This window comes from Clupea harengus, chromosome 7, assembly GCF_900700415.2.
Source record: "Clupea harengus chromosome 7, Ch_v2.0.2, whole genome shotgun sequence".
In the NCBI taxonomy this organism is placed as follows: domain Eukaryota; kingdom Metazoa; phylum Chordata; class Actinopteri; order Clupeiformes; family Clupeidae; genus Clupea; species Clupea harengus.
The window spans coordinates 10,168,700-10,193,434 of NC_045158.1; the positions used below are offsets into that span (position 1 = coordinate 10,168,700).

The following is a 24,735-nucleotide window of genomic DNA, read 5'->3' on the forward strand; positions in this document are numbered from 1 at the left end:
CAGAAGGAAAAAAAATAAAATAAAAAAAACCTGAGCGACTAACGGCACTGTATGGGCCGATGAGTAATAAGACATGGCGAGCCCACGTGCCAAGTTTGGCAAAGCGCCCTGATTTTTTCCTCAGCATTGTTATCTCAATAACTACACCTCAACAGCATGCATCAGTAATGTCCCCACTGTGTCCTCCTGTGTGTGTGTGTGTGTGTGTGTGTGTGTGTGTGTAGGTGGAAACAGATTGACCGACCTCTCAATGTGGTCAGGATTTTTTTCTTTTCGGCCAATTCTGCCGCACAGATTGAGACAGAGAGAGAGAGAGAGAGAGAGAGAGAGAGAGACAGAGAGAGAGAGAGAGAGAGAGCACGCACTGATCTTACCTCAGCCATGGGCACTCCCTCTGGGGGCCGGCAGTGAAGCACGATCATGCCTTTGATTGGCACCTCCTTCCCCTGAGGGTCCTGCTCAAAGTTCTTCCGCAGGTCTGTTCGGGGAGATAAGAGCAGTGTCCAGTCAGAACAGTGAGAGGTGGGGCACGACAGCCTGGGCTGGGGTGGGCTAGGCTAAGCTAAGCTAAGCTAAGGTAGGGAGGCAGGCAGGCAGGCGGGTGGATGAGCGCATGCTAGTCTGTGTGTGGAGTCCTGCTCAGTCCCTATCTATCCATCGCTCATGCCGCTCGCCACTCTCGTTGCCCTTGGCTTTGATTGAGCAACCTTGTGAGTGGAGAGAGAGAGAGGCCACACAGGAGGAACTGTGGGACGGAGGGGGGGGGCTATGGTGCCGGGCACCATCTGCTTTGCTTACACGTGTCAGTGCTTGACGGGTACACATCAGCTTCAATATATTAATTTGTTGACTTTCCCCACAGATATGTGGTTCACGGATGCTGCACATGAGACTGACTCAGAGCGCAGTGACAGATATGCACTCGTGAAGCGGAGTGGGACTCCCCACCCGGGCGTGTGTGCAGCTGACTGATATACTCAGCATGAAGTGGGCCTGAGCTGCGCCGTGCCGGTGGACATTGGCCACTGGTGCACCCTGGTCCACACACAAACAGGTCGTATTACATGGGTCTGTAGTGCGCTCCAATCCAACTGGTTGGTTGAGACATTTGACGGTCAGATATCTCTGAAAACCTCTAATCTGTAGAACTGACTGCTGCCCCGGGGCGATGTGTATTTTCTACATTATGTAACTCCACTGGACACATGGGGAGGCTAGGAGAGTAGAGTACACATGGGGAGGCTAGAACAGTAAGTTACATTCCATATCAAACAAATAATGTCAAATGAATGCCTTTGAAAGAAAGACTGATCTATGACTCATTTCAAACTGTTTTATTCGTTGAGACAGTTAGCAATGAAAGTGAAATTGTAGTAACAGTAAAAAAACAAGCAGAAAAGAGAGCTTACAGGCGATGCGAACGGTGGCTTTGCGGCTCTTGGAGGTACCCAGGTGGCTCCAGGCCACACAGAGACACCAGTAGTCCTCGGGGCCGTGAAAGTCCTCCACCTGCTGTCGTGTCACATTTATCATCACCTCGCGGACCCTCTGGCCTGGAACAAACAGTGACACATATGAATAACCAGCAGGCCCATGGCTAGCACTGTCAATCATTCACACAGTGACATTCAACAAATTGATGTGGTTTCGAGATATGACAAACAGTACTCTGACTCTTGACGCTGCGTTCCACACGAAACATTCCAACATGGCGGAGTTTATTTTTGAAATGGCAAAAAAAAAAAAACGATGACTCTCTCGGCCCTCAAAGCTTCTCAGAGAGTCAGTGTGAAAATTATCTGAGTTTTTAAAATTGGTTACTGCTTGCAATTTTAATCTCAGTTATCAGCTTAGTGCCCGTTACGGGCATTTTCACCCTCCCTTTTTTTTTTGGTTGGGGGGTGGCAGAGGCCCACAGGCCCCATGCTCTCTGGATTAAAGAGATGATGCATGGGACTTGGAACAATAATGAAAGACCAAATAGAGATGCTTTCATCACTTTCCACTCAAGAGTTCTTTGGGTTTTCACAGGCAGTGCGCAGTAATCCGACATGCCACTGAGGTACAAACTGGGAGGCATAAAAAAGGCGGTTAAGACTTGGGAGTAAATACAAAAAAATTAGGCCTATCTTCAAGCGCAGCGGGACCCTGGTCATGGATTAATGTTATTGCTTATAAGAAAATATGGGGGGAAAATAGAGGCACATGAAACCGTGTCCACATTACTTGGTATAAGGAACCATACACATATGAAGACACACACACACACACACACACACACTCACACACACACACACACACACACACATAAAGACACACAAACACACAGACACATATGGAGCTAATTCCAATGAAAACTTAATTAGGACTGGCAGTCATACATGTGAAAAATCAGCCACACTGGATGCTCTATGAATCATTCTGAATCTTTCGGGCGTGCACTTTTAAGTTGACCTTATTTTTCCTTGAATGTGAAAAGTACTGGGGAAATGGGAAAATGCATTTTAATGGAAATAACTTGTTTGCAACAGTCCGTAATCATAATAACATGATTCTGCATGTATTGTTATTGCAGGAACGTTAACAGCAATGATTGATTGTCAGATAAAATAGTTAAATCCTATCATTACTATGCACGGCGGTACTTATTAAGTTAAGATAAAGAGGAGAAATCATTCATGCATAGTAATCACCAATTTTCCATGACTAAATGACACTCAGTGACATTCAGTGGCAAAACTCCTTGATTAGATTCACCCTTTGCTTAAATTGGCAAAAATAAAAGTCAAAACGATAATTAACACAAAGAGCCACAGTTTGCATCAAATTAGACCACACATGCCCTTCCTTAACAAAACACAATAAAATGTTAAATTACAATCATTACTGAGACCTTTCCAGTTGCTCTTCACGTGTACTACACATTAACAAGTGTTTCTTGAAAGCTGAAATGGCACCTTGAGTTAAAAAAAATAATCCAACATATCCATGCCAGTAATGATATTAAAACATGGCATCTCACAGCAACACGAACGTTCTGACTTTGTTTACCAATTATGCCCTCATTACACACTTTGTGACTGACCACGCACGACGGTAGCCTCAGCCACTGAATTGACAGGGTATCTGGCAGCATCATTCAAGGATACGCAAACAAGCTCCGCAGCCACCGCATCACGGCCGCGCTGAGAGACAGAGACATAACTCATAATTCCCCCCACAGATACGTGGCATTGACGCCGAGTACAGGGAAGAGGCAGGGAGCGAAATCATGACTAATGACTGCACATAATCCTCCCAAAATGGAAATATGAGCCATATGTTAACGAGAGATGGTCTTTCTATCTCTGTTTTTTTTTTTTAAGGCCGGGAATACATCCTTGAGGACTAACAGTCTACGACAGGTGGTGTGGCACACAGACAGGCCGGAGCTGTGCCACTTTGTCATCTGTCACCCTTATTTGTTTAGAGGCAGAGCGCCGCTGACGGTGCTTATTATTCAGAATCTTCATGATTCCTTCTTACCACTCCTCTCTCTCTCTCTCTCTCTCTTTCTCTCTCTCTCTCTCTCTCTCTCTTTCTCTCTTTGCACAGGCCTCCGTGTTGCTCGAAATCAGAAAGGCCAAACGACATAGAAGATTTACGGAGAGAATCACCCAATTAAGAAGCGTCTACACACGGACTTAAAAACGCTAAAACCGGAGGCCAAGTTCCTCGGAGCTTGGCTAGGGGGACAATGCATGGCTAATCTGGTCTCCCCCCCATCCCCCCACACCACCCCACCCCCCAACCTCCCAGCTTTGGTCTGTTGCTGTGCCATGACATGGCTTATTAAGCTGGACAGAAATAAGAGCATGTGGGAAGGCTGGAGATACAGGAGCTTTGATCTGCTGAGCAACGGATGTTCCTGCCACACTTCAAGCCAAGGATTATCGGAAATGCAAGTCTGGAAGGACCACTCTAATCCCTGGAGTGCTTATCATCAGCTTGTGCTTTTATTTGTGCTTTTGATTTTTTTTTTGTAAATATATGTATGGCTTTTTCCAGATGGGACAAAACAGCCCTCACGCATAAGAACGGCGCACTGATCAAGACAAATGTCTCCGAGGGGCATGTTCTCGTATGTAGATTATTTCTTTCTGGTAAATGTCTGCATACTAATGTACCATTTAGATCCACCTTGATCCACGTGGATCAGCTTTTCAGTCGATAAAAAGATGCTGACAGAAGGACCCGCAACTCCCGCAAACCTTGACGTATACAACCCTCGGCACTCGTGTCTCCACGGATTTCAAATTGGTAACTGTACCTCACGTTTGAAAGCTTAGGCTACTGAAATGGGTTCCAGGCGTGCTCTTCTCGCTCACAGACACTCACACAAGGGAGGAGTGACATGATCTAAGAGCTGGTCATGGAGAGGAGATCGGGAGAGGAAAGGGGGTGTTGTCGCGGAAGCTGTGAAGTACGTTTTAACGAGGAGGCTCAAGGCGCTAAGCTCTCTCTGAAGACAGGCAGTGGGAAATCAGCAACTCCGCTGGGACTGATACCCACTTCCCCCTCTCCTCCTGCTCAGCACAGCATGCGTTTGTGCCAGGGACATGCTCTTTGTGGCGTGGAAGTTCCTGCAGGTGTGCCTTCTCACAGTGGGATAAAAAAGCAACTGCTAGACCGGCTCTCGAAACCCAACTCTTTTAAAACAGATTCTTGACACTATTTTGTAAGACTCGTCAGAGCCATCTACAGGAGCGTCACACCACGCTGTTCAGACACGAAACGGCAGGCCCCAGACATTTCCCCAGGAAATGCTCATTGTCTTCCGTGTCTGTCTGAGTACCGCAAAGAACAAACATTTCAAGTGGATGTTTTGTTTAGACAACTGTGCATATTATTCCACAGAGTAGGGATGCCAACTATTGACTCAGTTTTCACATTCATGAGTCACAACTAAATAATTTGTCTTCAGACTGCACAGTGTCATCAAGTAATATCAACTGGGCCTAAATGAAGAGAGAAAACATGTCTTGGCCTGATGTACCGCTACCACTATGTGCTACGGATCAGATACGTTTTACTACATTAATGTCAACACTGCCGATATTTCCATCAAAATATGTTGCACTGACTGGTTAACGTTATTTGTGCACTTTCCTCAAAAATTCCCCCTCCATGTTTCAGCAAGGCTTGGCAGACAAGTGCAGCAAGGTGGAAAAGAAACAAAAAACCAATTATATCATACTGCTGGCACACAGTACTCAGCAAAGATCTATACATATACAGAATGGTGAAGTTTTAAAACAAAATTACCCAGTGAGAAAAAATGTTTGTGTGTTTATTAATATCCTTCCTAACCATTAGATGTCAAAGACAAATCTCTTGCCACTTACATTTTTTTGGCTTCAACGCAATTTCCGTGCAAACACACTTTTGATGCCTTCAGTCCACCCCGTGACACACGTCAGCCGTGGCCTCAGAGGAGAGCTGGGGGGAATGCTTTTATGGGATGACTGCAAGGTACAAAATGTCAACTCCATGTGACAAGTTCCCACCGACAGATGTCAAAAACGTCCTTGTTTTGACCAGCTGGGTCTTTTTGATAGAAGAATGGATTGAGTCATCTGACCACAGACTGGCCTCAGACTAATGGACAGCGGGAGTGAGAGAGCAGAACCACAGAGGCCAGCTGAAAAGCCACCAGGCACAAAGAGAAAACACATTTATTTCCGCCAGTCTTCATTTCCTTCTCCTTTCTTGTTCTTGCCTCCTATCCCGCAAGCTGGCCTCCATTAAGTATGCTTTAGGTGGTTTTGTTATATTTATGCAGAGTATTTAATTGGTATTAATAGCACTAATAACATCAGCTCAGGAGCATAATTTGTTGACATTCATTTATGGTGTGTCACGGATGTCAAAATCATATTGTTTTATAATGTATTTAATCCAAATGGCACTTTATTTGATCTTTTGTTTCACCATGTTCAAACAAAAAACTAGCTTGCTAACTGCTCTCCGCGAAGATTACACAGAGACTTCAGCCATACCTTTTCCATTTGCGAGGCACTATGCCACCTTGGGTATGGTGCGTGGCAGCAAACTACTTGGGCTGCAAGAGAATGTCCTGTCCTATCACAGCTCGTTTGTCCCACGTTCAAGTTTGCCCGTCTGGGCGGGGGGGGTGTTGGGTGACGGGGGACCTCCCTGGGCCTCCTGACAGGTGAGCGTGTGAAAACGGTGTTTATCTGCCACGGTCAGGATTTCGGCTCCCCCACAGCTCCGCGGCTCACCGGAACCTGCCACTCTCCATTTGCTTCTAATCTATATGAAGAAGGAGAGGCGCAGGCTTTGTCTGCATGCTGCTCATCCACGATAACATTCAGCGCCGCTCCGACTCTAATGATCAAGGATTTCTGCTCCACTCAGTGGGCATTAGGTTTTAATGAAGTGCACAGAAACTCTGCGGGCTTATTTTTGAGCAGCCACAAAAAGAAGAAGAAGAAGAAGAAAAAGGAGGAGGAAGAGGAGGAAGGAGGATGGGGGGTGAAAGAAGAAGAACAGAAACTTCAGCCCTTAATTTATCAGCGGCAGACAATTAGAGAAATAAAAAGCACATAAGTCAATGTGAGCCCACAGGAGAAAAGGGGCCTGCGGCACATTCCTCCAGGAGAAAGCCATTTCCTCCTATTATGCCGCGGTTCTTTTCGTGAAACCAAACCATGATAAATGGTTTCTTCTTCATACCTGCCTCTCCACAGTAATGTAATGAATTTCTTCTTCGATATTCAGAAAAAGTGTCCTTGCGAGCCCCCCATTCCAGGGTGTGATGGTTCATGAGTCTGAGACATATGGGTGGGTGTGTAAAACAGGGCAGAGACTGCAGCCATCCCTCGGAGAGCACCTGCTGTGAATTTCCAGTTTGTTGAAGCATACGTTGAAAAGGAAATTAGATTAGTATGGTTGTTCCGTATTGGAATGGAAAGCATAAATGCTAAGGGTTAATGTAATACAGTATAGTAAATCAGTATAATCTATCTTAAATGACATCCAATACCCTGCGAAGCCGATCTGTGAACTTGGTGGATGGCAATATGGCCTGCTAATTGGGAGAAGGCAGGATCCTCATGCTGCATAATTGATCATCCATCTTTTCACAGAGCTTGAAAAAATATTACCACTTCTACAATATGAGGAAGGATAAAGTATTTTCACCATTTTCTTTAGCACCATAGGAAACCAGCCAGCATGCTCTATAAAGTTGTTGACAGTGAACACCAGGGAGTTGTCCCAGGGTGTGAACTAGCATTTTCCACCTAAAAAGCTGTGTCACCATATATTGCAATTGCCCAAGCCAGATGCTCTTCCTGTTGAAAATACAACATCTAATCTGAAGAACTTCAGAAGATTTTTACAAAAACAAATAACGGATATCACACACTGACTTTCAGTGCTTTCTCTATTGTACTTGGGTGACCAATCCAACACACGAGGCCCTGAATTATCACTTAACATAGTTACCATAGATCACTTGTGTGCATAGATTTTGGTGGATATTCTTCAGAGTAAATTCATAGGCATATTCATATGATGCCATAAATGACCTTGAGATATACATGCTCTCCCGTGTCATGCTTGCCCTTGTTTTAGCGCCTGCAGTGGTTTCAGTACCCTACTGTTGCAACTTGGCAGTCAGTAAGGCTAGTTCTTCAGTTGCCACAGTGCTTGCAAATGGCTGGCTGCAGAGCAAAGCAAAGGGGTGTAGCTTTGGTTAGGTTCAGAGATGATACAAAGAAAAAATGTTTGATAGGAATGACAGTAGCATTAGGATTCGGTCAGACATCTGGACAGTTGCCAAAAGAATTGCAGAGCCCAGGCCTGCACAATTGTCTGTCGATTATTTAATGGACACTTAATCCCTGGTCTGTTTAATCATAATTCCTTCATAGGGTCATTGTACTTAAGGAGGCTTTAGCCATGTGCAATAATCATAGTATACATGAGCTAATTGATGTTTTCATAATGCATCTTTTGAAGTTTGTAAAAATGAGTACAAAGTATACACAGTGTATAACATTTCTACTGCGTGTGGCATACAGTATATATGCTTATATTACATAATTACACATTTCTTCCTGCTCTGAAGCAGTGCCTGCTTTAAGTGCACTTCACATTCATCCTATTTCTACCAGGGGCATCTCTACATTAGGGGCCGGTGGAGCCTAGCCCCACCATCAGATGGAGCTGTGGAGCAGCGCACTACATACTCAATAATTACATTTCCTGTCTAACGACAAGTAATATATATATTTTTCCTTCGTAACTATTATAACATATGACTACTTCTCCAGTCTTAGAGCACTCTTCCTATGGGGACCATGGGGCCGGCCCCTCAGCCTTTGTTAAACCAAGTCAGCAGGTGAAAACATTGTGCACATGTTCAATAATGAGCTGTGGGGCACGATGATGTAGGGCAATGTTAGTCATCACAGTTATGCTAGCTTCTACTTATACTACCAAGGGAATGTAATGAATCAAGTCGACAATAAAAGTTTAGTAACTTGTTATTAGAGCTAAAATTAGAGATTAAACGTTTGGGACCACACAACCCAGAGGATTTCAACATCATTCAGTCTGGAAAGGACTAAAAACGCTTCTTCAATCTTGAGTGGTTCAAAAGAAAGACATGGCACTGCTAGAGTCACTGTAAAAAACCATAATCACTACACCAATACTGCTCGCTGCTGAGTCAGAGAGCAGCTTCTCAATGCTGTCAAGGACTAATACATTTACACACAATACCATGGAGCAACAGAGATTAAATGCATTTGCTATCCTATCAATTGGAAATTAATTCTTTCCTGGATTGGTGGAATTTAACAGAAAAGATATTGACAAGTTTGCCCAGATGAAAGATGAATGTGCATCTTTTCTTTTCAAGCAATGAATTTCACTGGTGAGTCTATTGCATTATAACATGTTATTCTGCCTGTAGTTTAAGGCCTGGAAAGCAATGTCGTTTTGGATGTGATTGTATACTCTTTCACAACTCCTGCACAGCGTGAAGTTAATGTGTGCATTTGTGATTTCATTGATGACGTGCGTTTGTGCTTGAACACACTGAGTAGGTTTGTGTGTAGTTTCACTGACGAGTCGGATGCTGCCAACACAGAGCTTATAATGGCCAACCAGGATTTCTGTGCCAGAGACACCACTGCTTTCACACCTTTTGATCCTATGTGACCCCTCTCTAAAGTTACCTTTCAATCATTCAGATCACTGAATGACAAGAATTTCTCTCTGATACAGAGTAGCAAAATATCCTCACTGCCTGCTGCTAAAAGGTATAAGGCTTCTACAATCGGATACTTGGCTCAAAGTTTAGAAGTGTCTGACCTCAAAAGGGTTTAGTTCGCTGGTCGTAAAAAAAAACAAGATTCTGTATCAATGCCAGGGGCAAGGCTACTTAATTCATATGCCTTTTAACTTTATGTGATCTAGGCCGTTGAAGGCTAAGACTTGCAGAGTGAAAAATGTTATTATGGCGAGAGGGCAAATTGCTACAACCTAAGTGCTGCTAGTCGATGCACGCGCCCCAAATTGAGATGACATGCTAGTTTTGTTGTGATATGGGTACACAACATGCCTTCCCACAGTCACTTACATCTAATGCCACACCTCCGTTTAATATAATGCCTAACACCTCAAAGATGACATGTCTCATTGTTGTGTTTTGATGTCTTAAGTTTTGTGTCTTACACTTTTTTTCAATTAGTCCTTGCACTTTAGTTTCACACAGATTGTGTTCTTGTTCTTAGCAGATGCTGAAAGCCCTTCTTAACACTGAGATGTTATCGCAGATAAGGGACCCCGAGTTCATTTTAATTGAATCCCTCCATAATGTGGCAAATTGTCTTTAACAGAGAACCAGTTGGGAGAACTGATTACAGCTGAGATTACAACTCACTGTTTGTACAGAATTCACAGCCAACAGTATCTTGGGAAATGTATACTGTATCTTTGTATAAGCAGGGGGATGTTTTCCTACCAGATACAGAACAGAAATAAAATATTTTTATTTTTTTTATTTCGGATATGTTAATCAGCATAATTCACATCCCCTTACTGTTCCAAATGTACATTTACAGATTTAATCTGACATGGCAGGTGCTAGGTTGATCACTCTTGACTTAAAATCTTAACCACAATGTTCCTGAATTACAGAGGAACAACTTTTAGAATTTGTGTACCAGTGTTACTGTGTAGGCAGCAGGCAACTGTTCCCACTGTTGTTGCGTGAAAAGAAAAATCTATTTCAAATACAGCCACTGATATACTTGGGGTGAAAGGTGAACACGAGAGTACGCCTTGCAAGTGGAAGATGCTTTCAATACCCCAGACTGCCATCACGATTACTTCAGAATTGAAAACGAATTACCAGTCCTCCAGAACAATGGTGATACTGTCGGCTAAAATTAGACCTCCCCTCTTACGGTCACTGGTCCTAATTGATTGTAAATCTCTTGTTCAATTATGGATGAATCTATTGACGTATCCTTAAATTAACATTATTGACAGACATGTGATTAAGGCTTATCCCTGAGCTATCTGCTAATCTCCCGGTTATTACCATCGATGGTACCTCTCAGATTTTCAGTCACCAGTGGACCTGAATGTCCAGTGGGAGACAAGATCCCAGATCAAAGCAACATGAATTTCTATGGCTGTGTCAACATTGATTTATTTCGACTAGTGTCAAACACTGGAGCATACTAGCGAATCTAAAACAGCATAGTCCAAAAACATGTGTAAACAAAGACAGAAAAAAAGATGACGCGTGCACAAAAGTCTACCTGTTAATGAACGATCAAACTAATCAAGTAGACCAATGATTAGCAAAACATGACCCTAGCCTAAAAAGAAACAACAACAACAAAAACAAAGCAAGACTGGTGGTCACTGTTGAAGGCCTTTGAATAGACTCCTATCCTCTGTTGACAAATTCAAGGGCATTGCAAAGCTTATCTGTGGATTGTGATTCATCTGCCAGGCCGGTAAATAAGAGATGCTATCAGGTGCTCAGCATGGCATTGAGGGCCAATGTCCTAATCAATAAAATCCAATTCTTCATAGATCCCTGCGCCCGATTAGCCGCCCCTAATCCAATATACAATTCGGCTGTCCATTACTGGCCAACGACAGAGCATAGATTTATCTGTGGTTATGAGTTTGATGCCGATATAAAAACGGTTATACAGCTGGCAAGGTGAGAACACTCTCACAGGCTCTTTTAATTATGCTCGAGGCCTCCAGGTCTTTTCATCGCCTTGGCAACACAACAGGGAGAAAAGGTCCAGCAATCATGAAAGAATATAGTGATGCAAGCCTGATGAGAGACCGAGCCACTGACCAGAACTCCGACGGATGTAAACTAAACGGGCTGTATTTTGAGAGCTGAGGCTGCTGGTGGTAACGGCAGGAGCAATCAGCGAAAACGCCAATTAGAGACACCAAGGTGTGAACAGCATGTGTGGTGCTTAAGAAACTAAGGGTCAGATATACTACCAGTCACTGCCACTACTTCCTGTATTTTGCTGTTGTAAAATACTGACAGGGTGGAGAGACAAGTGAAAACAACTAATCACCACTGGCAGAAGGAAAGGGTGCTTTGCAGCTTACCACTTGTCTAAACTGAGCAACATAGATATCCTGCAACAGTTCCTGCTGCTTGGACAAGTGTCAGATATAGCAGTGAAGGAGGTAGAAAGATCATGCTTAATATGACTGAAATGTGAATTGGGACTTTAAAATGCTACAGTGCTATGATCTATTTTATTTCCCATGTCTAATGAAAACATGCTCCAAACGTTTGAAGTACGACAGCATTTAATTACCACGCCAAACCCTCAAAGTGACTGTTGAATTTACTGAAATTACTATGGCTCTGCTATTTCTAGTTGAAACTTTCATCTCATCTCTCTTGTTCTAATCCACCCAAACCTTGCATCACTGCCTATTTTCTTCCTGTTGTTTGCGATTTGTGATGAGGGATCCATTTTGTTCTGTCCATGGCACTAATTAAGAGACGTTCAACTCACCCATGCTGTTAACATGGTGAGAGAAAAGCAGAGAAACTGGGAGAGTCATTTTTGATACATTCAGTGTGGAGCCAAATAAGGTTATTTTTGCTCCTCCGTGACACTGGCTCACAGCAGGTCATGTGTCTAATGAGATTGGCTGTGAACATGCACTTTAGAGCTAGGCAAGGTCTGCTTTTAAAAATATATTTTTGATGAGATTACAGGTCATTGCTGGTAATCATCAGAAAAACATCTACGCAGTTAGTCACTGGTTGTAATAGAGTTAAAAATAACCAGCAAAAAAAAAATTGGAACTAGTGGGGACAAACAGAACGAAGGCTTCCTCTCTCACACAGTTCTCCCGCACAGTGCCGAAATAATCAAAGTTGTGACTTTTCATTTCCACATTATCAGTCAGAAAACAATTTCACAGCACAGCAATCACAAAATAATGAACTTCCCGAAGCAATTAAGCACCCTTTCCTACCGAGGAGTCTTCCTGAATGCAAGACAGAGCTGCTTTCCTGTGCCGCCTAATCAGAGCACATTTTAGACGAGGTGTTGGATTAGCCTTGTGTGTTTTTTTTCTATTTTTTTTTTCTTCTTCTTCCTGGAAATCCCTACAGGAAATAGGACCCAAATCTTCTAATCAGTGCAGCACTCTCCATGCTTTGACATTCCCTCAACAGGGCTGAATTTGATTAGGCAGGACCACCTTTTGTTCAGGGCTCAGAGAGATAACAATTCATCTGAGACTGTCAATATGGTTTTAATGCACACAAAATCAGCTCAACACACATTGAATTTCTCTGAATTTGCGCGGATCATGCTCAGAATTCAATCCCCAGGTCAGTTGAATCTCGAGCAGGCTGTGTGGTCTATAAAATGTTTGGAAGGGGGGATTTTGGTGGTGTTGCTATGAGCTGAATGAAAATGTTGCTCCTTTTTAAATTCACATCTGCTTGTTCCATGGTATGACCTGAAAGCATCATCAGTTGAGTGTAATACAAAAAGACACAGACACACATTGTCTCTCTCTATGCTAAAGTGCTGCTGGTGTGTGTGTGTGTGTGTGTGTGTGTGTGTGTGTTTGTGTGTGTGTGTGTGTGTGTGTGTGTGTGCATGCACCTGCATGTGATTTTATGCAGCCTCCTACTAACTCTGCATGACAATCCCTCACCTGTGCTCTCGTCCATGTACTCCTGGGATGAGTGCTGGTTCTGATGCACCCACTCCCCATTGCACTTGAAGAAGATCTGCAGGGCGGGCACTGCTCGGCACTTCAGCTTCACCGGGTTGCTCTTGATGATGTAGGCATCCTCGGGCTCTAACAGGAAGTGGGGCAGCGTGCTCTGGGCGTCAGGGCTGGCGTCACCCGAGACCGCTGTAACACAGAAAGCCAGTCAGAACCATCGCACGGCTTGTGAACTTTCAAATGAGATGTTACTGCAATCAACGTTTTGGTAAAGCACCCAGAAGGATCTCAATTACAGTTGTTAGGAGTGAATAGGTAAAGTCATTTCATCATCTGCTGTTGAGAAACGTGGCATAATTTGGAGGCTGCCTATTTTCGCTTATGTGGTTTTCAAACAACATGACACTTTTCTGGAAAATCTTCAGAGAATGAAGAATGAGCCTGGAAGATTACAGTGTTTGTTGTGCACATGGATCAAAATAAATCGGAGTGAACTGCAGATGAATGAAATATGTTAGCTTGAAGTGCCGGTGTCGTGGTGTCTGACTGCACCAACTGAGGCTTTGAATGCATCTCATCTCAGCCGCAATTTAATCCTTTACTCACATCTCGGGGTTGTCAGCACCTTAGGTGCAGACTTTCTCAGCCTAAGTGCAAAAATGAACAGGATTTTTTTTCCCCCACAGTAGTCCTTTACACAGCTGCCAACAACTATGTTGCCTCATTTAGAAAGTAATACCTAGGACATCAGTTGAGGATATATCATTGCTCCTGCTAAATCCATGGGGAAACCACTACGCTCCTCACAGGGTTTCTGATAAATACAGCGGGTGAAGGAGACTACTCCCTTAATTCTGGGGATTCATGCGAGAATAACACCCAGGCCCATAAAGCTTTCTGTAAAGTGTTTGATATGGCTAAGCCACGCAGATCTGCAGAGAAAACCCATGAAAGTCATTATAGCTAACCATCAAATCCAATTTTGTCCACTGCAAATCGAATTGACCAGCTCCTCTCTTCTGCCTCCCACATTTGTGTCATGTTAAATGGGTATAATAATTGGACGAACACGCACGGCGCAGGGGGACACACGCAAAAAAACATGTGGACAACGCATTTTGTTACCTTCGAGGAGATAAGGGACCGGCATTCACACTTGCACTGTGCTTTTAAAAACACATTTACTGAAAACCCGCAACAAAATCTTGAAAATGAAAAAGAAGTCTTCATTTCTCTATAATAAATTGAAATAAGCTGTGCTGTGCAGAGTCACTTTTTAACACAATTAAAAATAATGAAGACTCTAAATTCCTTTGAAACCGAATGACAATATGGTGTTAAATGGCTTTGATTAAATTCACCAATGAATTTGAAGAGAAAACAGGTCTTTTTTTCCGTCTCTTTTTCCACGAATGGCACTATAAAACCAAAGGCCACAAACATTACTCAAAACAAAAACAAAAAAAACCTCAATGGAGCCCTCTTCATAGTGTTTGTCTCCAAGAAGGCCTTGAAGTTCAGTGCATTAGAATGGCACTTCTCACGTGCTAGCAAGCACACTGCAGCATTTAGAAAACCTCACAAGCCTGGCGCACTCCTGCCTAGTCATCCACAATCCGGAAATGAGCCAATGAAACAGTGCCCTTTTTGAGCTGTCAACTCACAATAAATCTGTCAACGTGTCATCCGCCGTAACATTTCATTAAAGAGGGAAGAGCGAGCAGAAATCAGTGGAAAAAAATTAACTGAGAGAAGTGGAGAAGAGACAAAGTTGCGCCGGATAAAGGTGAAAAGGCTTTGCGCGCCAAATATTATTTTCGATACGCACAGGAGATGAAACATCAAAGGTCTGCAACCTGTGGAAATTATTTCAGTTGAAAATTAAGTCAGTTGAAAATTAGGGGGTCATTTTAGCTGCCATATGTCATTGAATTCAGGCACAGGAACACCGTGATCGGTTTAAATATCCTTTTAAGATAGTGTGAACTCCTTGGTAACCACAATGCTGAACTGCGTGAATAAAATGGATCTAACAAAATTTGTATTTCATTGACTTAAGTTTTTCCTGGTGTATGACTGACATTTTTAAGAACACAAAAGCACACACACACACACACACAAAAACAAACACAAAACAAACCTTTGGTACACAAAAGCACAACAGCGCTGAAGCTAACTGCAGTATCCTAACCAATGGCATAATCCAGAGAATGGGTGGTCTTCCACTAATAGACCTGGAGATACTTTTTTGATGAACTGGAGTTCACGTTCTCAAACCGTCACCAACGAGCTCATTAAGGACTATTTCGTAATGCTGATACACTTGATGCAGTCAAAGGTAATGGATAATTGAAACAAGGTGACAATCCACGCTCCATAAACCCTCTCTACACCCCCACCTCTTCTCGGCGCCTCTCATGATAGATGCTCATAAATATGGGTCTTAATGAATCCAATGAACGCACTGCCAATAAGTCACTTAAATTCTCATTACGCCGCCTAATTTTACAAAGCATGTTAATGGTTCTCGCGGCCACGTGTCAAGCCTGTGTGTTGTCCCCCTTAAAAAAGCACTGGGTGAGCAAAGGGTAAAAGATCACAAGAACCTCTGCCCTGCACTTAAGTGGGAGAGTGAGGCCCCCAGGGCAGAGCTCGAATCATCAATCATCTCTTCTTATCTTTTCTGCAGCACAGAACGTGGCACAGTATATCTATATCTGGGGCAAGGAAGGGATATCTGAAATGGCTTTGAACAGCTATTGAAAGAGAGGCTGTGTAGAGCTCGTAGCAAATTGAGTTGTGTAAACATTCAGAAATTCATTGAAATTCTTTTTTTTTGTAGGGAAAGTGTTTTCAGAGGGATGAGCGAGTATTGGGAAAGTTGTCACTTTGGTGCACAGAGGTGTATTTCACGAATCCCTTCATGTGGTGTAGTGACAGATCCTCCGACTGTGATATGCTTTTCTTTTTTGTGAGGGTGCACCACCACCATCTACAGAAGGAGACTGTAGAGGGTTCGCAGACAAGTTTTCAGAGGTTTTACAGTCTGCCTCTTTTGACAGAGTGCCACGGCAACCCTAACTGTCAGCAATACCGTTTTATCAGTTTACCCCAATCAAAGGTAATGGACAGCAACGTAAATGGGCTACTGGGAGAAGATGACACTTAGCTCCTTATCCACAGGCAGCCACTGTCCTTTTTCGGTTACTCGGCACTATTTCACCACGGCTCAAAACACAAAGTCCTTTAAACCGCCTGCTTTATTTTCACACCCATCATATCCCGGGGGCTTTACTTTATTTATATATATTTATTTTTTTCCCTGCTCTTCCTTCCCAAGCTCAGCTTCTGCTCTGAGACAGATGGAGGAGAGGAGAGCGTACAGTGCATGGTGAGAGGGAGAGCGGGGGGCTTTACATGGCGAGCGCCCGTTTGGATTTCATCAGGCCCGGGCTCCGTTTGAAAGCTGCGATGTCAGGAAATGTCAGGCTAATCCCGCCGCTGAGGTGAGAGGACTAGCTGGGAGCCGGGGTGTGCGCTTGAGTTAGTCTGCGCTCTCCATTTCTCTTCAAGACCTCTGCATGAACTCCTCGGGGCAAGACAGCGAGGAGCACTCGCAAGCGTGCAGACTTTTTTTTTCGCATATATACACATACACACACACACACACACACACACATTCACATAACATACATAGACACTCATTCATGCCCACATACACAAAATGCACACAAACCAGGAGGCAGCGACAATATTGTGTCCACATTCATCAAATACAAATGTTGAAGTACGCACACATACACATCAAAGATACTGCAGAAGAATATTGTGCTGTGACTTCTTGACTGATTTGCACCTAACATACATAACTCCACTGGCTGGTAGACACTGGAAGAGGCGTTTCGTGGGTTGTGGAAACCCTGGAACATTTTTCAGAGCAAATGAAATGTGCTATTATTTGCCTCTGAATAATAATCCAGTCCACATCCGCTGTGGGGTGATATTTTCTTAACCACTAAAGCGATAATAGTTTCAAAGCCTACAGGCGCAGCTAGAGGCATTCTCAGTTAATACCAGGCACCAGCAGCTGTCTGGCTTTAAATAAAACAGAAATATGAGGTCATTATTTTCCAAACAAAGGACTGATTGAAAAAAAATCTATCGCTGAGAGTGTTTTATTATTTGACAGCTCTGCCATTTTAACAATAGATGCAAGAAAATATTATTTGGTTTCCTTTAACAATAGAAATATTTCAAAAACAAATCGCCGTTTAGGCATTTTGTGTCGAGATATATATATATACGTATATACTATATCTAGGTACAATTTCTCTAGTGTGCACACACGTAGCTTTCAATCTACCACATGTATTTAAACTAAAAACAAGAGGAGGCAGAGTTCAGAGGCTGCAGGCTGCACCGAACGTTAAGTCGTACCGCACACTTTTTATGATCACATACAGTAGCTGTGGTGGCTCCAAAGCACATCATCCACAGAGCAAAACTATCCCCCCAATTATCCACACACTTTGATTTATTAATAATGTGAGTAAACACCACAAAGGCAGTAAGCCTCATGGCGCCGTTTATGGATACCACAGATTATGTGCCTCTCATTATCGCCATTACAGGCCTTTGGATTGCTACTGTAACATGTGATGTCTCCAGACTCGTCCCCCAATAACACCCAAAAGTCATTGTGTGAGTTTGAAGGGAACGGGCGAAAAGCTGTGCAAGCTTCTTCTTCTGTTCAGATTAGGGCCAAGCTCGCTCTAACCGGTCACACAGTTTTAGAGAGATTTCATTTTCCACACTTCAACCTCTATTGAGTTACACGGTATTGTTGCTGGAAATCAATACAGCAGACGTAGTCCTGCTTTCAGAAAGAAAAGAAAAAAGCGTCCCATCCAAAACCGAATCTACAGATATGGCCAGACCTTGGCGAACACAAAAAAAACATACTTTAGACATGCTGCATTCAATTTAGAGATGCTGCCACCTGAAGTGGTGTAAGAACCACAATCCCCTTCCTCCACCAAGCCTCTTCACACAGAGGTTTATCTCCACGGAGCCACCCAATTACATGGCAGATGGATCCAAGCTCGGCAAACCTGTAAAACTCCTAGTCGGAGACCAGGTTTTCAGAATAATTACAGCCTATAGATCAGGTGCCTTGTCAGTTACGCGGGCGTGCTGTCGAGTCTGCACTTTACTCAAGAGGCCATAAGCAGCTACAGTGCCGGCTGATTGACACAGACAGGCTTTGTCGGTTATTGACATACTACCTCTGTGCTCTTCCCGGAGGGGATTGAAATTCTTCCATTAGACTCCGGCCAGGAAGCTGCCAGCACTGAGTGATCTACTCCCGTTCCCCGTGTAGGTTCTTTTCTAAAGCCATCTTAAGCCTCCCATTGTCCTTGCCCCAAAAGTCCTAGAAGCTTTTTTTGGGTTGTGTTGGGTGGAGTAGTGGTGGTGGTGGGGGTGGTTGGGGTGGAGGACTGAGAGTGAGAGAGGAAGGGTTTCAACAATCGAAGCCGACATGCAGCGGTAAGCTCTGGAGAGAGGAGGGCTTCGGCTACACTTCCAGCCAGCTCAGCACCTGGAACCAGCCAGTTCCTCAGCTCTGATGTCTCCACACTCTCTCTCTCTGTCTCACACACACACACAATCATGCCCACACACACTCTCTCACACATACACTCTCAAACTCTCTCACGCACCCACTCTCACACACATACTTGCACACGTACTCACACACACACGCACACACACTCACGCACACAAGGCATGCCCCTGGAAGCTTGGCTTTCATTATGGGTGTCTTTTCCTCTTATCAGCAGCATTAGTCCTCAGACTCCTGTGACAGCTGGAGGGGGACTTCATTTTTTTTTTTTTCTGTCTCTCTCTCTCCCTCCTCCCTGATTTATCCTAGATGGCTCATGCAACTATCTTGACAGTCCTTTCGGAATGGCTACAGACAGCAATCAGTCAGCGGAGTGCCACTGATACGGCCTAACGACCGAGGGATTGGCCAACTTCGCAGTGTCATCAGAAACAGCCCATTGTTTATTCTGTTTTTATTAAATACATCAAGGCATAGCCCACACGTCACTGCATAGCTGTGAAACTTAACACCCGGCCCTCTCATTCAGACCACTGCAAACTAATGATCATTTCAGTATTTCTCAGCATATGGTACCAGCAATTACACAAACAGATGGATACATATATTCACTGTGGGACACAGTGCATAGATCTCTTAACACCCAAGCTACAATGCATCTAATAAACTGACAGGGCTTGCATCTCAATGGATTGAGCTTGTGATTACAGTCAAGCTATACCACAAAACAATATACTGAGGGACATCTGTCTTGTTGTCTTTGCTATCTAAACAGAAGACCAAAGCAAAACCCAAAAGCTATGTTCCACAAAAAGCTATTTTAACAGTGAGTAATGTGAAATGTGTTACTGTAAAATAGCACTGCTGAGGATTAAAGTAAAGCAGCCATGACTGACAGAAGTCGTTTCTGATGCAAATTTCTGTAATGAGACTGAATCCTCGCTGAACCTCATTACACAATTCATTTCTTTCTCCTACGAGAACGTCTCTGTCTCCTGTGAGATCATTTAACTTTTCCCCGCCGCACCACAGTTGCACACTCACAAGACGGTTGAAACAATCAGACCTTTCTGCACTTCCCTCATCAGATGTGTTATACATCTGATGGAATAGCATGCTGTTTTTTCCTATTGATCGCCCCTCCCTTTCGGATGAGTGGAGGTTCAGCATGTCTCGGGCTTTGTCTTTGTCATGTGATGTGCTCTTCTACTCCCAGCAGCATAGAGCTGCTGAGGAAAGAAACAGGAATACAGTTGTTAAGAGATAGGCTGCAAAATACCACACAGACGGCACCCAATGTCCTTTTTCTATGAGCCTCATGTTCATTTCAATGCCGTTTCTTTTGCAAACAGCCTACAAGGACACAGCACTCTGACTCACACTACCTTTTGAATTGATATCTATTTTATGTGTTCAAAAGGAATCTTTACAGTTCAACACCACATGAAAGCAATTTTGTCCTTAAGGCTGACATGCTGGCCAGGGGCATTGCTGCATCACTCCTATCCCCCCCCCCCAACTCCCTTTCCAACACACTACTCCAGCCCAGAGGAAGTCATTTCCAACTCCTTGGCACCACCCTGTTCGGGTAGCGGTGGCCAGTAGGTTCAGCTGCAGTCCATGTAGCAAGAACAGGGGGCAGCGGTGTCCAATGGGAAATGTCACTTTATTATTTACCGACCACAGTCTTCATATTACAGCCTGTATTAAATGGGGGGAACTTTGAGCACTGAGCTATGGTGGCTTTTTTTGGCAATGGCACTGGCACAAGCATTATTATTGTTGTAGCTGATGTTTTTTTTATTTCCTGACTTAAAAACTGGCAGATTTGCCCCTAGGTTAGGCTTTGGTTGATCTAGTGAAAGTAAATAAGATTTTTTTTTTTTCCCACTCATTTGTATTCCTTCGTTCGTGATACACATGCCTTGGGGCTGCGTTTCCAAATGGCAGCGTACAAGGCATTACTGGTTGGCTGCAGCAGGTTGACACAGCAACGATGGCACTGAGAAGTGCATACATATCCAGTGGCTCCACTATGTATTCATCGCCACAAAGAGGAAATCAGTCTTAGTGAGGGAAACTAAGCCCTTTCCCAAACAATACGGATTATTCAGGTTTTCTGTACATAAAAACACAGGAAAGACAAACTGGGCCTTGGCAGCCTAACTCAACCAGCAGCTTCATCCACTCGCATCTCAATCACACACACAAACACACACACACACACACACACACACACTTCCGTGCCATTGGAACGCCCACTCACTCCAATGGGGGCAAAAAAAAAAAACACAGCACAAACTTAAATGCCCCCCACTCTTCACTATGTTTATGACTCTTATATATACTGCATGCCAGCCGTTTACTAGTGAGAAAAAGGGGGAAATAGTCCACCCTGGGCCAGTGATTGCAGGGTAAATAAAGTCTATAAAGACAAAGAGCCTTGTCACTGAAGCTGGTATATTTACAAGTGGGGAGAGGAGGGATATGGAAGGGGCAGGGTGATATTCCAGGCAAATGACCCATCAACTCGGGGCATACATGGATAAATCTAGTTTAATGGCCAACTGCAAGGTATCTAGCCTGCTAGAGTGTATGTGAGTTCAAATAGTTGTTGAAGTAGCAAGAATTACCAGTTTTTTTGTGGGGGGTTGGGAACTCTTAAAATATTAGTTATGGGCCCCCACAGTAATATGAAAATAAAGACTAAAAATCTAATATTTTATTCCGTAACCCAATTACAGTGTTTTAATGCTTTCCTCAAAGGAAATCTAGAGCAGCAAAGTGCAGAGTTTTCCTCACATATTAAATGCCATTATATGGCAAAAGGAACCTTGTGTTGACTCTGACTGTGAGTGGAATACAAAGAAGCTTTGCCATTTATTTCCCCTTTCTTTTCTTTCCGTAATGAAAAGGAAACAGGAAACAGGAGGATTTTTGCGGCACAGGCACTCTCGTAGCCCTCGCTGCTGTAAATCCACTAAAGCGTGACAAAATCAAACACGCTGGCTCGGGCCCGTGAAAAGGGTTAGCGCTGAATTAATTCACATCTGGCCACCCAAAGTTGAGGTGTTTTTGTATGTCAATTAAAATCTTATTCCAAACATTGCTTTAGAGCTGTTAAGTTCAATAACCGATTTAATCAATAACAGTGGAAATGTTTGTGTTAAATAATGTTAAAGTATTACAGTGCTAAACGTGACTAGCAGGGAACCTGTTAACATTTCAGTAAAGTGTAAGGTTCCATTCCCCTTCACAGCCATCCAATCATCTGCTGCCATTTTGGCTCTCGGTCGTCCCGACCTCCCCCCAAAGAGGCAATGTTAACATGTAATTTGGGTCTTAGCTGTGATACTTTGAGAGAGAAGGGGAAGGCAAGAGAACGGCTGCTCCCCTGTGATCTCATTAAACGCTCCACGACAACAGTGTTCTCCTCAGGCAGGGCCTGTGTGAGATGGACACACAAAACAAACAGAGACCACCAGACAGCAGCAAAAAAAAGACATATTTTTAGAACATGTAATGCTACACCTTTGGGTCAAACGGGCGTAAGACAATTATTTTCCCCATAAAGCATGAAAACATCGAAAACCACAACCAGAGAACCTTTGGCTGCAAGTTCCATTAGGGACACTGCCTTAAAACACCAGCAGTGTTAAGCGAAAAATATAAATATATAAATATAGGGTTAAGCGAAGCACACTAGTTTTTTATCTGAAATCATAGGCGTAACTTTGTATAATTGTACAATGACATATTCTGCAACACATCTGAAGACACCCGACTTTGTGAAAATCCTCTTGGACAAGCTGCTGTCTAGTTCTGTGCACTGATGACCGCAGATGAAGAGGCACCCCCCATATGTACTAATTTGCAAAATGGTGGCGCAAATAAAGATGAAAGTGATGGAAATGATAATCCTAAACACGCGGGACTGGAAACTCGGCATCTGCTATCTGCTGAGCAAAAAAAGCTGACACCAATCCCAATTCAGTGCTGAATTTCCGAAATCCTTAATTATCCAAGAGTCCTTTGTAAGTTTATTAGATTCTGTGGACGCCGCCCGAGAAGTATCTCACAGTGGTGAACGAGTAGAGAGTGTGGCACAAGCAAAGGTCAGTGTCTTAATACAGGAAGAGCAAGGCAAGTGATACCAAATACCAACACCATCAATCCCCTGCAGAAAAGTGAGCATCTCTTCCATGGCTATGTTGGATGCAAAGCATGTTTTTGAAACAAAGAGATGAACCCAATCACTACATGGTTCAGCTGCATCGTGAGTCTAGTCCAGTCATCCATTATAACAGCTTGTAATGTGAGGAGGCAAAAACGCCTATGATTAACGAGAGGGTCTGGGTGTAAAAGAGTGAGGTATTGAAACACAGCAACACATCTGAAAATGGCACCAAACAACTGTTTGTTCAATTAATTATGCAATTCATTAGTTTGAATATTAAACACAGTAAATAATGTATATGGAACATTTTTATATACACTGACATGCTTTCAGTCAAGATGTTTCCATTCCACCTCAAGAGAAAGAGCTAACCACTGTTGTTTATGTTTTGCCACTATGAAAACAGCCTCTAGCTTCCATCACGTCTTACTATCTTTATTGAGTTATTCACAAGCATTGAAGTTCACACTCACCTGAGCAATCAGGTCCTCCATATTTGAGGGAGTCACATATCACAGTGCCCCAGAGCACAAGAGGGTTGCTTTATGAAATATTACCGTGTGGTGACAGTTCGGAATACATTAAAACTGACAGACAGATTTTCTTTTGTGGTGATAGTGTGCAGTCATTACAGTGTTTTGAGGCAAAATGACATCTGCAACATTTAACAGATGGGGAATGTGAGACTAGTGACTGTGGGGGAGGATTTTTGCTGCTGTTTTGAGAAGAACTGTGGGCAGTCTTGAGTGTGCAGCTCGAGTGTGTGTTTTGGTGGGGGCGATTTTTAAAGGGATAACAAATGTTCTCTGCGATCGATCGTCGACACGGGTTTGTTTCATCTCTCATATTCTTCAGAAAGCACATACGGCTACGGCGGAGCAGAGGTGGGAGCAGGAAAAGGTAACAATCGAACAGATACCATCTGCTCGGTTAGATCATGATGTACTGGGTGCACAGTCCAAGAGCACAGAGCCCAGAGTGCATCTCAGATGCTGGGCTGCAAGAGTTGCATCTTTACATACTGTGCTCCTATCGATTCAAACCGAAATCTAGATGGATGTCAGTAAGACATTCGATTAAATGGATTAGAACACCCAACCAAGCATCCAGAGTCAATTATGGCACCACTCTTGAATGATGAACTCATTTTCTTATTTTAAATTTTTTTCTTGCAAAACTGAGACCCAAGGAGCAGGCTGTATGCAGGTGGTAGAAGGAAGGAAACTAGGCTCTTTCTGTACAGGCTGATGTCCATAGGTGGCTATGAGAGAAGGGGCAGAAACTGAATGAGTACTAATGATAATAATTGAAATAACTAAGCTGTTGGTGCTCATTCAGGGAACTATTCAATGAGATGATGAATAGTCAAACCTCATGACACATTTCCCCTCTGCAACACTTGCCAGCTAGCAATGAGCAATTTAGTAACGTCAACACATGCTACTAATGTGTATGTCTTACCGAGATAAACAGGAAACAGCATGAACAAACTTTTGTCATGAAGAATGGCTCAAGGCAGGCATTCAAGTCTTGTGTTTGCACCAATCTATTCATGTGTGTAGTCAATGCTCATGCCCCCCCCCCCCTCTCCTCAAAGCCACCACTCTAATTAGTCACATTCACTCCCACCCCACCTCTTTTTTACAACCAAATTACAAGCTGAGTGGAGCGC

At 43.4% G+C, this 24,735-nt stretch overlaps 1 protein-coding gene across 3 annotated transcripts in view; it reads right to left on the reverse strand.

The window, feature by feature from the left end:
- Positions 1–24,735, reverse strand: part of unc5db (unc-5 netrin receptor Db) — a 108,331-nt gene that overhangs the window by 34,764 nt on the left and 48,832 nt on the right. For all 3 annotated transcript variants that reach the window (XM_031570448.2, XM_031570447.2, XM_031570446.2), the window contains exons 2-4: positions 13,249–13,452; positions 1,410–1,553; positions 375–478 (exon numbers count right to left, since the gene is read on the reverse strand). In XM_031570448.2, coding sequence (XP_031426308.1) covers positions 375–478; positions 1,410–1,553; positions 13,249–13,452 — 452 coding nt within the window. The remainder of the gene's footprint in view (positions 1–374; positions 479–1,409; positions 1,554–13,248; positions 13,453–24,735) is intronic.